At 39.3% G+C, this 16,810-nt stretch overlaps 1 protein-coding gene across 7 annotated transcripts in view; it reads right to left on the minus strand.

Moving 5' to 3' along the window:
- Window positions 1-1,234: 1,234 nt before the first annotated feature.
- The window catches only part of ESRP2 (epithelial splicing regulatory protein 2), a 42,868-nt gene continuing 27,292 nt past the window's right edge, over window positions 1,235-16,810 (minus strand). For 3 of the 7 annotated variants that reach the window (XM_059857140.1, XM_059857142.1, XM_059857141.1), the window contains exons 13-16: window positions 15,487-15,685; window positions 14,059-14,254; window positions 12,873-13,050; window positions 1,235-2,609 (exon numbers count right to left, since the gene is read on the minus strand). In XM_059857140.1, the coding sequence (XP_059713123.1) occupies window positions 2,451-2,609; window positions 12,873-13,050; window positions 14,059-14,254; window positions 15,487-15,685 (732 nt within the window). In that variant the 3' untranslated portion in view covers window positions 1,235-2,450. Of the gene's footprint in view, window positions 2,610-5,476; window positions 5,587-10,726; window positions 10,761-12,872; window positions 13,051-14,058; window positions 14,255-15,486; window positions 15,686-16,810 lie in introns of those variants that run through there. The other 4 variants (XM_059857145.1, XM_059857144.1, XM_059857146.1 and 1 more) reach the window with 4 other exon arrangements.

The raw sequence follows: 16,810 nt of genomic DNA on the forward strand, positions 1-16,810 counted from the left end.
TTTACACCAGTAAATGCTAAAAATTATACTCTGGTCCCATGTTCCACATGTTTGGTTTCACACACAAAACCACACAGCCTGAAACATCCCCAAGTTCACTTTCTAGAACTGCTTTCCACCATCTCATGCTAAACAGGGAATAATACAGCAGTGGGTGATAGGTCGGTACAGATTCTGCACAGGGCAGAGCCTGTTGGCAGTTTGTGGTGGGCATGGGACTGCCCCCCAAAGCAGAACTGTGATCATTTCCAACTAAGCCACAAAGGTGTTAAAAGAGCAGGGTGAGTGTTTACATCTAAATCAGGCTGCTGTGACTGAGGTTCTCCACCCCAGCCCTGCCTCACCTTGCCAAGGAAGCAGAAACCTGCAAGTTCCATACGGGTTTTATAGGAGGGAAAATGAGAATGTTTCAACAGCCTGCAAAGCCATGACCAGCTGGACCGTGGCAGACTGTAAGTGTGTAATAAATGGACTACACAGCTACCAAATTTTCTTCCAAGGCACAATGAGAATGTTAATTACTATTGTGCAATTCTTTATACTATTCAAATTATTTTAAAAGTAAGATTTTTGGTAGACTTCACCAAGATGAATATTGGAAACAGGTTAGTGTAAACACTCCCATTTTAAAAAAATTAAAAATACTTCCTCTCCAGTTCCACCTGACTGTGCTGAAACTTAATTTTGGAGGTTTGATGATGAAATAGTATCTGGCATGAGATGTATTTCTCTCTAGTCAGGCATATCTTCTTATCTTGATATGATTTCCCCCCCTTTCTTCATTTTCAGTACAAAAAGTCAGACTGACTCCATCTTGACTTAAATGTGGCATTTTGGGTTGCACAGATAAGTGCGTGACCCATTAGGCCAATTAAATGTAAACACGACCGCAATTTCAAGTTCAATACTTTGTTTCCTCTGGCAACAGAAAGAGAACACTAAGCATGTAAACAGTTACATCATGTTGCCAAAAATGTGTTGCACTAGGAGAGAAACAGGCATCGTAGAGATTTCTGGCTTACTAGAACATGCAAAAACACAAAAACAAAACAAAACAACCCCCACAAAACCAAAACCACAAAAAAACCACCACAACCCCCCAAAAAACAGAGATGTCACAAAGTACAGATGCTCATCTAAATCTAGGAGGAAAGTGTGTAAGGCTATTTATCAAAGTCTGATGCTCTGTGAAAATACATTAAAGCAAAGCGTAAGTTACTTTCAAAAGGCAATGCACATTGTAAGCATCTCTTTTATTGTAATATAAAGAAGCATACATCATTCAGTTCTTTAAAGTACAACTCAAATTGTACACTAAACAAAAAAAAGATCAATTCAGACATCCATGAACATGTCAACAACAGAATTCATTACATTTTGCTCTGCTGGTATTGCACTTGGAATGATTTAGAAGTAAGGCACAGTAAAAACAAAGTCATTTAGTGCTTCTACAGCAGATGTCCTTTTTTAAACACGTGCTACATGACGTAAAAGTTCTTCTAGCTTATGTATATACACACAGGGGAAAAAGAAAAAAAGCATGCACTAGAGAATTCAGATTTCAACATATTTTGCTGTTTCATAATATACAAATAAAGTAGTTTAAAGATGTAAACAAATTGCATGCACATAAACTAGAGCAAAAATCTTTAATACAGTATCTGAAAGCTATTATGCTTAAATAAAAAAATATAACTTATTAGTACTCAGGTTTATGTGCCATTTTTGTCCTGTAGAGATTAAAAATATGGGGTTGGGGGCAGGGTGGGAAGAGAGGATTTTTCTGGTTTTGCTGTTGATTATATTTTTTTGCTTTACACATTGGCAGCAGTATACCGGTAAGAAGGTCAAATATGGCTTTTGCAAAACAATATCTAATGAAAACATGAAAAAACACAATTGGTTCTGGATCCAGCATCCTGATATTTTCCAGTCAAGAACAAAACAAAACAAAAATCAATATGATCTACGCTTTGAACTGGGTAAGCCATGCATTCCAAAAGACCTTTCTAAAGACATTTAAACTCTACAAGAACGAGACACTTTGTCAAGTGTAAACTCTTAAAAACTAAACACAGAAGAATCTGAATGACTCAAGCATTGTTTTCCACTTCAAATGCTACTGAGTAAGTTTTGCCCATGGCTGCAGTAGCTGAAGTGATACTGGACTGTCTTCAGAATTAACTGCATGCCAGAAGCAGCTTTGCTTCTTTTTACACAGGTACCTTAGAAATTAAGTAAATTAACTGCACAATTTTTGGTTTCACTTTATCTTTGGCATAGGAGATGCCATTTTTCAAATTAAAAAGGACATGCACCAGGCTGCATTCCAACGTGTTATGCTGAAAAGGCACATTTGTTGCTGCCTGGGTGGCAAGGGAAGACTTCTTATTTTGCAGAAGGCACGGTGTTGAGTGCAGCATCCTTTCCTCATCCTCCAGAGTGTCCAGTTAGACCAGGTACAGATGTACACTGCAGCTGCCCAGGAGCTGTCCGTTTCTCTCAGCCACTGCTTGCTTAGCTAGATCCAGGCTTGGAAAAGTCACCAACGCCTCGCCACTGGGCTGCCCACTAAAGTTATAAAGCATGAGGATGGAATCTGCTTGGAGCTGCAATGGTACAAGAAGAAAAAAATAAAAAAGCCTATTAAGACCAGAGAGAACAACCAGAAATGCAGTTTTTAATGCTGCTGCATTTTTTAATGCATCTGGCTTACTCCACTCCTGTGTCCACGGTGAAAATATTCTGATGTTAAGAATGGGAAAGAGAAGGAGTCAAAGATTAAAGGAAATTCAGCTTTTAGCTTGGCAAACAGCAGCAGCTCTTATTCTGCTGGAGTGCTGAGTATAGTGATGTAGACATAATTCTGTGCAAAATTTTTGCTAGAGAAGCAATTGAGATTAAAGGTTGATAAAAGGAGAGAGTAAGATGTTAATAAGAGGTGAATGGAGCAAGAAATCCAGGCATGAATAATTCTTGTACTATGTAGACTACTGGCCAAGTGACAAAGGCTATTAAGGCATGTCAATACTCACACACAAAGTTTAAAAAAACCCAACACACATGCCAAAAATAAAAGAGCTGTATGAGTTCTGTATTGGAAGAATGAGCTGAACTCGACACAGGTATACAGTGCAAGGAAGATTTTTCAGAAAAATTAAGTAAAATTTGGTGTGAAACAGAATTAAATAGATATTTATTGTAATTTTAAGAAGGCTAAGGAAAAGCAAGTTAGCAGACAAGATTATTTAGTCATTGGAGTTGATTTATTTTTGAGGGCATTTGCCCTAATAAAGTCTTAAAAGGCAGTTCCAAATTGCTGAGTTCAAAGCAGACATTACAGTCAGCCCTATTGTACCCCATCCATTTTCCATAAGATGCAGGAAATTCTTCCAAGCTAAGTTTGAACTCCTGGTTGTTGGATAGAAACGAGTCTCAGTTAAGTTTCAAAATGAGAGACTAAAGGATCAAAAGCTCAGCATACAAGGCTAGTTTTTTTGAAAAACAGCATCAGACAAAGCAATGCTGGAAAACCAACCAGTTTTATGAATATTAATTCAAGTTCATGTGACATATGTTCTCTTAATCTATAAAAGGTTAAAATATTTAAGTGTTTCATTTCTGTAGAACTTGTGTGTGTCTGGTATACTACAAGAAACAGCAGGCTTCTCAGTTATTATCAATAACATTTCATTCATGTATCATATCATCTATCACCTTTACATTCAAACATATGAAAATAAATCAAGTGCATGCCAGAGCTTCACTCACCCAAACACTGAGCAGGCAGTAAAAATATTCTTAAAACATAAGCAACAGCACATTTTTAAAACCAAAACCATGCATAAGACAGTTAGTACCAACTTTCTATCATTTCTTCTCAAAGAACTAAAGTTAGTCAAGAAATAGCATGCCGAAAGAAATCAAAAAGCAGATAAAATACATCATCTCTAAAGCCCACTTCTAGTGTGGAAGCAATTGTGTTTTATTTCAGAGTAACCCTCTCTTAAAGATAAAGCTGGACAGAACTTGGGTTGAGCTGCCAATCTGACCTAAAAGATGCTCTGCTCTAAACCAGCTTTTTGCTATTAATCCATATGGGATCAACTCATTTACCATCAGCCCAGAATAGAACTTTCATATTTCAGCTCAGAGTTAGCTGAAAACACACATGGAACACATTTAGACCTCTGAGCACAGAGGAGAGCTTTAAAAACATAGTTTAAATAGCAGTATTGGTGTAATACCAATGTAGGGATCTAGAAATTCATGTATAAGAGCTGCGTAGAAAGGTAGCAGGCAAGTCTACACATTCTGCAAGCAACCTAATTAAAAGAGCTAAATGGATCCCTTCAGTTTCATTTTAAGACATACTGGGTTTAAGTTCTTATTTATAGATAATTCTAGAGAAATAGATTTTCTGTATGTACATGTGTGTTTTAAAGTTAGATTCAGATTCACACAAATCTTTTTCCCGGATTGTTTTTTTAACTCTATAACAGTGTATAATACTACTTTGTGCCACTCAGAATTCAGACTGAGCTACTCCATGAATTAGCCAAAGACTGTTTCCATGTCATACTTAGTAGAAACCAACTGCTGATCTGGTTTTCCAGTTAATCACCAGACCATGCAGTCCATCTGCTCCCTACAGATCCAACATGAGAAAACAACTTATTTGAAAATAACTGAGTTGATGGTTGTTAGTGGAAGTACATTTGTCTGTGAAAGTAATTCTCTCAAGGCACAGTATATGACTGCCATTTTTAAACTGAAAGGTTGTTCTGTTTTTTTCTTAAGGAAAAATAAAATGTACTAACTAATCAGCCTTTTGAATGGAATACAGTAGTAGTGTGGCATCATGTAGTTCACATAAGCCATAACAAAATTTCTCTGAGAACTAGGTGTAAGTGCCAAAAAATGCAGGAAAATTTACTGTTAGCAAACCTAGTTAGTTGCATCAGAAAGTCACTATACCCAAAAAACCTCTTCTGGAAAAACTAATGTAATAGTTCACATTGCATTAGGGAGATCAAGAACGAGACATATTAATCTCTAGCCAGTTATATGGTACAGAAAAGACACAGCCAGAGGTCTGGGGGTTTTCACACACACATTTGTGTGTGCTTTCTAGCAATATCAGGAAGAGAAAAAAAATCTACCACTCTACTAAAAGGAAAATATTGGACTGAAAGGTTACATGAGATACAAGCATTAACAAACCCTTCTGGAAGTTGAACACACCATCTGAGCAGAACCAGGCAATCACTACCTCCACCACTGCTGCCCCATCAGCTACAGATCACAGCCAGCCCATTTCCTTGGGTTAGTTGATTTTTGAAGCAGGAAGACTAACACCAGGATCCCAATGCAAGCTACTAAGGGGGAAAGCCACAAGCAAAAGATCTCTGTAGCACCAAGCCCTTTCCCTTCCCCTTCACCTCTGGAGACCCCGGCTCTGGCAGTCACATCTTACCTTCTTCAGAAGTTACAAAGTTACAAACAGACCCACTCTTTCGGTGCTTGTAACACACTCCTGGCTTGATCGCTCAGCTGAATTAGGCCATTGTAGTCATCAGGTGCATACTACAGTACAAGTGTGACATGGGACAATCAGCAAGAGAAGGAACAGTCTGGCACAGCAAGCCACAGACCATCATTTGCAACCACAATTAAGAGCATCAGCTATAACAACTGGCAGGAGACACTGAATTGGACAGAAACTACTTTTATGTAAGATAAAACATACATTAATTGTATTGCCGGTTGTAGAAATAAAGTAAATGCTTGTGGGGAATGTTCTAAACTGTGTATTTGAACTGCTCCTTATCAAGAAAGGGAAATAGCTCAGACCATGAAGCGCTCTTTTTTTTTCCTTCTACTCATGAGATGGCAGCACCAGGTAACCAAACTCTTACATTTCCATAAGCACAATCACAAACCCTGTAATGGCTCTCACTGGGACAGATGAGCATCTTCCAGCCTGCACACTGAGCTGGGGGAACAGAATAATTGTGTGGATCTCATTCAGATCTTTTATGCACTCATGGAAATGAACTGCAGCTTCTCTAGGGAAGAGTGACAAACACTTGAGCTGCAGATAATACTTGTACTCCATAGACTACACCAATGTAATGAAAGAAAATCAATGCCCCAGCATGAATGCATTCACAAGGTAAAATAGCATTTATGCTAGTGTAGTGTATTTCTGTATTGGAAAATGAAGTAAACTGCACAGTGTAACTGCATCATGACAGATTTATAGAAGTAATATATTAAAATAAAAATAGTGACTGTACAGAACAGTCACACCATCAAATTAGAACAAAACCCTCATATGTGAATCAGATCTAAGAATTCTTTGAGATCCTGAACATGAACAGTAATCACTCATACTACTGGTCTGGTACAAATGTAACATATATAGTCAGGAAATACATCTTGGAGAATATGAAATATTGCTCTTAGCACATAATCTTTCCAAATCACATATCCTGGGAAGGGACTGAGCATTCTTACACATGCTGCAAAGACTACTTGATTGCTTCCTGCAGTCCAGAAGACAATAGTGTTTAGCATAACCTGAGTTGTAGAATATCTTTTCAGTGGCAAGGAGAGTTTCCTGTCTCCCCCCAGACAGACTAATGCTTTAGATGATTGCCAAATGCACACAATGTAGATGCACTATGCTGCCTTTCCTTTGATATTTCTATGATGCAAAAAGTCTCCTGCCAGCTTAGGGAGAAAAGGGGTATATTTGGGCATACAGAACACATATCCATCCAAAGGGAAGTTGAAAAGGAAAACACCAACCATCTTGTACACACCTTTCACAGAAAACAATAACCAAGAGCCCAGAGAACAAAAAAGAAAAGAACCCCCCAGAATTTTACTACTGAACTCTAGCCACATCTAAACCCATGCCATTAAGTAAAAGACAAATATAAGAAGTATTTTCTAGATAGTCTCTGCCAGGGCAACCAGACCGTGCAAATATTAGATTTATGAGTTCCCAGACCTGCCCTTGAAACAAATCTACAAAATGTAAGTTTACTCTTTGGAAGGAATGTCTCAAGATAGTACATACTTTAGATTATCAGTAGATGTACAGTAGGCAAAGTTCTACAGTCTTACTGTTGTAAGGGACAGCATTTCATAAGCTACACTTGAAATGGAATAAACACTGTAGAAAATATGAAAGTTGGAAAAATATCCTGTAAAGAGTTGTCAGAGCTTAGGCAAAGACCTAAAGAAAGTGAGAAAGAAAGAAAGAAAGAAGAAAAATAAATTCATCATAAGACCTAGAAATAGAAGTGGCATCTAATCACAAGGATAGGTGAGAGACTGCAGTCAATTAAAACAGAACCTGTAGAAGAGTAAATTCTTCAAATAAAATGAAAACTACCTAACTTGCCTGAGTAAGCACATGATTGTGAATCTTTCTGATTCTGTCTGCATTTCAGAACCCATAAGAACAAAACAAGAACATCCAACCACACAGGACCAAACCAAGGGTAAACTGGTTAATAAAGATGTAATACACTAAATTTCCTCCTTGAGTTTTCTTTTTCTTCAACCCGTTTTATTTCTTTGTTCTTCCCTTGCTGAGAGAAATATGGAACTGTCTTCCCCTCACAGACTGTGCACAGATTTAACCTGGTCATTAACCAGTAAGTCATTGATTTCCATTTCATTTTTGCAGTTCCTACAGTGAATATTCAAAGCTCAGTCTAAAAACAGCACATACAAAGCAATCTAGAGAAAATAACCCACTGCTAAAAAAGAAAACCAACAGCATTGAAACTGGAAAGTGTATTTAGACACACTCCAACTGGGAAAAAACAGGAGCAAATGATAGAAAAGGAAAACATCATAGGCAAAATGGCCACTTCAGGAAGGCAGCTGCAATTCTTGCCCAAACTGCCCATAAACTTTATCCTAGAACAGTTCCCAAAGAGAATTCTCAGACTCTGGAAAAAAGCCTAGCTAGACTCAGCCTGGAATATAGCATCAGGTTTGATGGTAGGTAACTGCAACCTTTAGCACAAGAGTCATGAGAAATACCCTACAGTGGCTTTGCCCCTAGAAGCACATCAATTGTACCACAAGACTGCCAATACAAACACCCACAACACCTGAATTCTGTGTGGAAGAGATACCACCTGAACCTCCTGTGTATCAGAGACTGTAACAGGTAATGCCTGTTCCAAAAATACAGAGGGTGCCACTTCATCTCTTGCTTCAAGCGTGGGAGGCAACAGACAGAAACTGTAACCTCTAATTTACTGGTCCCAGTCTCACAGATGCTTTCTACACACGGGCAACATTTCCAGGTGGGATAAATTTAGGAATAAAGCAAAACAAGCAGTGTGCTCTATTCTGAGAGTGTGGGGGTGAGCATGGAATAATGTCTGTATTGCCAGATGACTTCCCAGTAAGTGGGAATTCTTCCTCTACCACTTCCCCTTTCCCTTCCCTAGTCAGAGGGTGCCATGCCCAGAACTGGCACACAGATGATCCCCCTCTCAGACTGCAGATTTCAAAAGGATCCCAAAGGAAATAGAGAATACTTCTTTGTTTAAGCACACATTTCAGAGAAAGAAACTCCTAATCCCTAAAAAGTCAGCAACAATGAAGACTGCTGTCCTGATAGAACAGAGAAATGTCGTTAGTGCCCTTGGAATTTAGCCATCCATCCACTTCCCTTCACTTCCTTATTACTGTTTTAACCACAACTCCCCCTCCTCCCCTCCACCATCAAGCCGTAAATTCTGTGCCTCTGAAGCCTGAGAGGATTAATATGCTGCAAAAGCTCTTTATAGCTGCAGACAAAAGACACTTAAGCCCAGTACAGCTTTAAAGAACACTATTTGTTTTACGCTTTTCTTATGTAGAAACACATACACAAAGAAGTCCCAGCCTTTTTCAGCAAATTCAGGGGGCTTTTAAAAAGCTCAGATGGTGACCATGTCCCCTAAATCTTAGTCACTATCTCCTAGTTGGTGTTTTTTTTTTTTTGTTTTTTGTTTTTTTTTTTTTTTTTTTTTTACAACTATTCTTACACACAGCTTACCTAAATAGCAAGTCTGCTTTCTAAGAACTAATCCATAGGGTCTTTTCCGGGCAGGCATGAGTTCACATTCATGCCAACCTCCAAGAAACTGGGCAAGTACTACCAAAAGGAAGCTGAATCCTGGCCAAGACAACAGCTGTGAACTGGTTTTTGGTCAGCTAAGACCACAGGCACAGCCAAACTGTATCTGCTTTTATATTAACCTAAAAGTTCTTGTCATGATACCAACCCTGCCACTATTTGCATTCTCAGAAAAAAAGTTTTCGTAAAACTGCACACCAACAAAAACCCACACAAACACACACAAAACCCAAACCAAGCAAACAACCAAACCAAGACAAACAACAGCAACAAACAAAAAAAAAAGAAAACTGAAAGAGAACCCCAACTCCAAAAGAGCCTCCAGTATTTGGAGACTACAATATTTTGCATTGATTCCTATAGTGGCTAAATAGCAAAACCCATTAAGTATTTAGCCACTTAATAAAGAAAAATAAAAATAGTGGAAAATTTTGTTCTGCTATGCATCAACTTCACATAAATTCATCACAACTACTACCCCTGTTCAATCATTATTTACTGGAGTTCTCTCACTGCTTCTGCAGCTGTACAGAGTGATGGCCTGAAGTAACACTGAGGAGTTTTGCTGTATGTTATTACTACATTTGCACCACTTCTTCCCCAGACTTCATGCCACAATATGAGCTACTTTTCTGAATTCTTGAAGAGTCTCCTCACAATCCCATCCATGGATCCCTCACTTCAACATAAAGCCCAGAGACCAGGATCTGCTGAGCAGCTGGTGAATGGCATGGTGAGGGTTTTGTTGTTGTTTTGGTCATTTTGGGGTTTGTTGTACTTTCAATGTGGTTTTAGTTGGCTTGGATTTTGTGGTTGCTTTTAGCTATCCTTTAGCTATGTATCCAGCACATAATTGGACTCAAATCAATGCCCCTATTGCTTTACACTACAACTAAAAAGCAGTTTAATGTGAATTACTAAATCAGAGAGTACTAATATTAGCTCTTTTGAGCATTACATATACTACAATATTATACAGACAGGTGATGGGGAAAATTGCCATCTCCCTGATTTACTTTTAAAATTCTTCCCGAGTTTTTCAATCGCTTAATTCAAGTTACAAAAAATACATGCAAGCTGGAAGGAATTTTCACCAAAAAAACCCCAAGAAACAGAACTACAGGAAGAAATTGAGCTTCTGAAACATTAAACAAGAGGCTAATACTAATAAAATGAAATGAAAATTAAAATGCTGCTCTGCAGACTTTTAAATTATTTGGTTTTAGAAGCATGTACTGATGTTGAGACCAGCTTGTTGAAGCCCATGATATCTCTTAAGAGGCAGGTCTGGTATGAAAAGTGCTTTCACTTAAGTAGCAATATGTGCACACATGCAATGTACAGAGCCCATGAAGCCTGAAGGAAAAATTCAGAGAAGAATAAAGCAAGAACTAAAATTAAACCCTGTTCCTTCCAGACAAGGACACACAAAGACAAAAATCACCCTTCCATTTCAGAATCTCCGATCTGGTTCCCAGAATACCAACACTGAAGACCACTGAATACCAACATCAATTAGCTGTACACAGATTAAAACCATGCCCAAACCACTGATGATTATTAAGGGCTCACTTTATGAACGAGCAGAAGCATCGTGCAATAAATCCTTGGGCAGCAGCAGAAAATGAGAAAACAATGTGAAGAAAGGGGAGGAAAAAAGAAAAAAAGGATTAGTTCTTGCTCCAGAGATGTAATATTGCCCCATTACAGTAAGTCACCATCTCTTTTTGCCCTGAAGGAATGAATGAGTATAAAATTAGCATTACCACATGTGGGATTCCAAGAACAATTCAAAAGAATTCCTGGTTCCTTTATAAGATTTTGAACCTGATCTCATTTGGACAACATCTTCTAAAGAAATCAAAGAGGTGACCAATTTAATAACAGTAACTGATGATCACAGGAGGTTGCAGCAGCAGAATATAGGTTTCACCTTGTGGCAAAATTTCTGTTCCTATAACCATTTAATTGTGCAATACAAACACCAGGAATTGCTCTCCAAATGCAGAAATGAGGAGAAGAGCAAACTGAGCACGAGACACAAAGTCCAGGTCTAAGCTGAAGATTTAACAAAAGGCAGAGCTGCTAAAGGTGGTCACTGATCTGTTCCATGCATGGACAGGTTCAGGCCACATTTTTCAAAGGCGCAGTTACACTTCTATATACATTTCAATTTAGCAAATAAGCTTCCGTACTTAAGGCTTTAATACATCTACCATCTATCCACCAAAACCCCCAGCCAGTAGAAAACAACTAAAAGGCAAAATATCGATGGCTAAACAATAGGATGAATGTTTATTACTTCTCTGGGTATCATGAAAGCCACAAATAATTGAACTTGGTTTGAACTCTGGAAATATCTGTGGAAGAAAAAGCCCTAAAATACAACAATATGCAGTTTCTTTTTACTGTTTGTCAAAATTCGCCACACTTCTTTGTGATAATCTTTTTCCACTGAAAAACTGAGTATGCAGAACTGCTTTCAAAACATATATGTAATGTTCAAAGAGAAGACACAACAAGTAGAGCACTGCATCTTCCAAATACTCAAAACTTGGAACATACACATTTAAGCATCTGTTCTCAGTCTACATTCACTTGCATATCAGATATCTGGCTCAACAAATTAAAGCTCATTGTCTTCTAAGAATCTAAAGGTTAAAAAAAAAGAAATAAAGAAAGAAAACATACCATGCCTGAATGTTTCCTATTACCTCTTGCAATATCACCGTTATCCCAGATTGTTGAAGGACAAACATGCAAGATTATTGCCTTTTGACACAAATCATTTGTTCACTTGCAGTGGTTTGAGAGCCAAAGAGGATTTTAGGTCAGAGCTTCCAAGTAGTAGCCAAAAGGGCAGAATTGGCAGCTGTGTAAGTGCTGTTACCCAGAGGAGTTAAATACTCACCAGAACATATTCAATTACCTTTCCTTTTAGCAAATATGTCATGACAAACCATGGATATAGATACAGTATCCTCTGAGACAAAAGGCAGAAGACATCAAATAAGGGCTGCTGGAAAACAGTGTTTGTAGCTGGTGCCTTTTTTTTTTTTAAGACTTATCAAGAAGATAAATTTTTGCTCACCTGAGAGCATTCCATCAGTCCATACAGACTACAGAGGTAGTATGTTACCTATAGTATATTACCTATAGTATATTTGCTGTCAATATGGACAGCATGGATAATACAGATTTTCTTTAGTTTACAATATAATACAGCTTTAATGAAAGATGCTCCTGCCTGTAACCAAAATAATTAGCAACTGAAACAGTGTTTGACCAAGACACTGTGTCTCCTTTTGCAAGTCACCACACCCAGCTCACAGCTCTCTGTATTGGAAATCAGCAAACTTTCAGTGTTGGAGGACAAACACTGACCCTACCAAAAGGCTCCCACCACCAAGTGGCCAGGACAGAAAACTTCTGGTAGCCCCCACTTTCCTGAGGGAGCCCCTTCGCAGCCCCGCTCACACTGGGGCTCTGAGGTCTTCAATCTGAAAACCCAAACCCAGACACCAAATCAGTGCTTCCAGATCAGGATTTGTTTCTTTAATAAGAAGGAAGGCAAATCGTGTGTTACTCTTCAGTCTGCCAGTTAAATATACAACATGAAACTTGCAGTTTCCAAAAGCTCTTGCTTGCTCAGTTTGGCCTCCACTGATCAATATTCAGAGGTCCAAATAGCATCTCACGGTGAGGGCTGCATACTAACCTGGTACCCCTGGAAGAAACTGAGTATCTCCTTCATTCCTGTGTTATATGGCAAGCCCTGCATCCGGACCAAGGCTCCAGGCTGGGGCAGGATGGGAGTGTGGGTGGCAGTGGCAGCAGCTGCCACAGCTCCTGGGGGAGCTGCAATGTATCCCACCGTGGTAGGAGATACTGGAGGGCTGAAAGAGAGGGAGGGAGCAAAATTGTTACAAAAACCAGTAACTGGTTCTACTACTCAGAATAGGCAAGATGAAACCGAAAACAGATTTGAAAAATAATCCAAATACTACAGAAAAACAAAGAGTCCTGATGTGGATTGTTTTGTGGGCTTTCTTAATTTCTCTTCAGCATCTCATGATCTATTTTTAGAGAAGGGAGGGAAGGGAAAACAGCTAACATTTGTAGTTAAAGGCATAAGGAGTGGCATTTGTTATTTCACAGGGGAGTAGGAAAAGTAGCTGCAGATGACTTGTTTTAAGATTGTTAATAAAAACGCGAAGAAGGGGTGTGCCATAGTATGAAAGGGAGGAAAACACCGAAATCTGGCATTTCTGAGCCATAAAATAGGGAGTAATTAGCATCTCCATCTCTGGTCCCATTTACCCAATTACCACATACTCAAGCTTGCAAGTGTCACACAAGCCTAGGAGCGATCAGTGAACAAGCTATTTCCCCACAACCCCTGTACCAGACTTCAGTGACTCATGCTGATACCATCTGTGGAAGGGAAAAGGTGGAGATTTACTTTGCTTTCACATGTAAAAATGTTCTTTGGTCTCACTGACATACAAAATCAAACCTAGTACACACCTATGATGAGTCTTTCAGCATGAAAACAGTATTTTAAGTAAAAGAACAAACTAAGAGGTGAGGGTAGAGGTGTGGATCGACACAGTTTCTCTTCCGGCCAAGAAATAGAACTGCCTTAGTGACATTGCCCCAGTGCCAAAAAAACCCACTTTTTGGCCAACATTATCACGAGATTCAAGCAGAACCTACAGAGATGAACCCCCTTACAAGGTCACAGAGAAACAGTTAAAATGGTTTCTGCCTCTGATGCTGGACATTAAGTTCCCAGGACTACCTACACTAGAAGTGCAAATTTAAGAGCTGTTCACAGGTGACCACAGAGTTATCTGCTGCACTGGGATGAAAGGTCAAGAGGAGCAGTGAAATCTCGGGGTTACCTGGGATAGTAAGCTGTGTAGTTCATGTAAAGCTGAGCAGCCTGGGCTGGGTAGTAGGTAACAGTTGGAGGAGCAGCTGCAGAGGCCTGGGGCGTCCTGGTGGATGGCAGGAGGGCTTGTGGCTGGTAAAGGGCTGCTGCCTCTGCTGGGATCACAGCTGCTGTTTGGAAAGCAGCATAAGCTGGTGGAGAAAGACCTAAAACCAAATCAGGACACAGCAACAAAAAGCAATCAGAATGGAGAAGTCTCAGATGAGTAACCCCTCTCCTACAGCAATGTGATTAAAACCATCTGGGCATGATTGATGAACACTTGAGCAAAGACTGCTCTCTAGCCTCTCCCCTGGAGACCTTTGCTACATTGCCACAAATAACAACCAGGGCATTGGGAATGAGTAATTCCTAAAAGTTCCCAGCTCCCAGATCTGAGCAGCCTTGTCTATATGTAAATGGAAAGTAGGGAACTTCAGAGTTAATAAAAGAAAGCATAAAGCCATGTGCATAGAGAAAGCAGGCGTGCACACCAACACACCCTGGTGTTTTCTAACAGAAGTCGTACTCTGTGGGACAAAAGCACCATAATAGTGCTTGGGCATCCACATGGGTGCACACATGGGCATCCATAACTACTGACCATGAGACTTCATGTATAAGCTTCCTGAGACTTCAAAAAGTATTTTTAGGATATAGCAAATGGAAGGGACAATACCCCACTAGATCACTAGTCTGATGCATTTTGATGGACAAATACCTAATTTGTACAGGAACAATAAACTTGGCTTGGTGTGCAGTCAAATTGGCTTTATATATTATATTTGGCAGCTTTTTACTATTTTGCAAATACACATCAGTATCTGCTTTGTGATTTGGTAGTAAGACTAATTACAATACAGTAAAATTCCATTATAGCGCCTCAGTAAGGTTCACTGTAGTCTTAAAAAAATTAAAAGCCACCCAATTTCACCACTCTATGGTTGGTTACTATATCATCCCAGTGGGTGTTTTCCTTTAAAAATAAGCCCAAAGAGTACCTTCTCAATGCTCTGAGGCAAGACAGCAAGAGCACTCATCGGCAGCTGGAATACAGAACTTCTCCCCATTTTAAAAATCCCTCTCAATCCAAGTAGGTTTCACTACAGGCAAGTCTACTGCAGAGCTCAGAAGAACAGTACACCCATAAAAAGCAAAGTGTGCAACAATTTCACTGGCAAGGCCTTGCTGCCCTCTACTCACCACCGAGAATACAATAAAAATGCCTCTGATCAGTCCCATTATTGCCCAAAGGGAACAATTCCAATCTTAGCATGTACACAGATGGATGATTATTGATCATGGCAAAACCCGAGTCAAAAGGTGAAAGGCCACAAAGCTTCAGCACCTACCACATATCAGCCTTTAGCAGCAGAGAGCAGAAGAATTGGAGACTTACATGGTAACTTACATGGCGGTGGGGATAAGCCACTACGATTTAAAGTGCCACCCATTAAAACAAAGTTCATCTCCTCTCCAGAACACTGGAATACTTCCACATAACGGTCCTTCATCATTTTTTTGTGACATTTTTGAGCCACCATAAAGGCTTTGTCAGCAGATTTCATTTGGATAAAAGCATCACCTGACGGTCGTCCCTAGAGGAGGTGGGGAAGTAATTGTAGGTCAATCTGTTATGAAATCACCCAGATCACAAGAAATGCAGAAAGGACTAAGATCAAACATCTACTGAAAGCCTGTATCCTTATTCCTTTTCTGGCATGAGTGACTCACAACTCAACAATTCTATTTAGGAGCAGAAAAATCAGGACTCATGCAACAAGTACCCAGTTAACACAATGCTACTTCAGTCCTCTGCAGAAAGAAACAGAATCATGTAGCATGGAAAAAATTTGGAGGTCTCTCATCCAAAAGCTGTTCAAAGCAGGACTAACTTTCAATTTACGTCAGGCCACTCATGGCCTTCTCCACTTGAAATCTGAGCATCTCCAGGGGTGAAGGTTCCATATCACCTCTGGGAACCTGTTCAGGTTCTTAGCCAATTTCTCATTGCAATTTTATTTTTTCCCTTTTCCATCAACTGGAATGGGGTTTTTTGGATGTAGTTTATTCACATTGTCTCTTATTCTTTTGCTGTGAAGCTCTAGGAAGAGCCTGGCTTTGCCTTCCCCACAACTACTTTCGAGGTAACAGTACAACAGCATAAAAGTTCCAGATCCTTTACTAAAGTCCATAGCTGCATTGGAAGTTGATTTCCAGGTATGATTTTCTGCAATCTGAGAGATACACCTGTCTGTATAAAATACAAAAAACTTCTTAACCAAAAAAATATACACACACAAAACCCCCCTAAACAAATATAGTAGATCTCTCATTTGTTTTCTTTAATACCTCAGTAATTCTGTCATTAAGAACTTATATTTTCCCTGTTGTGTTAAGAGTATCTCTATGATCACACCAAAAATGTAAAATACACCCAAACCACAATTTTTAATTATCGACTCTCTTTAAAGCCTGAGCAACTGCTAATCAAGTTAGAAAAATCTCTTTTTGACACAAAGAGCACTCAAACAACACAGTAGGAACCCTGAAACTGACAGAGCAGCTATGCCATCTAAAGGAGGGATTTCTGTTGTGCATCTCCAGCCTCTGGCTGAAAACACCCTCCAGGACAAGGTCATCACTCAAAGAACAAGCTTCATCTTCCCCAGGGTGATGCATATATACATACAGAGAGAGAAAAGCAAGGGTGTATGTAAAAG

The sequence above is a fragment of the Haemorhous mexicanus genome, chromosome 12 (assembly GCF_027477595.1).
Source record: "Haemorhous mexicanus isolate bHaeMex1 chromosome 12, bHaeMex1.pri, whole genome shotgun sequence".
NCBI lineage: Eukaryota > Metazoa > Chordata > Aves > Passeriformes > Fringillidae > Haemorhous > Haemorhous mexicanus.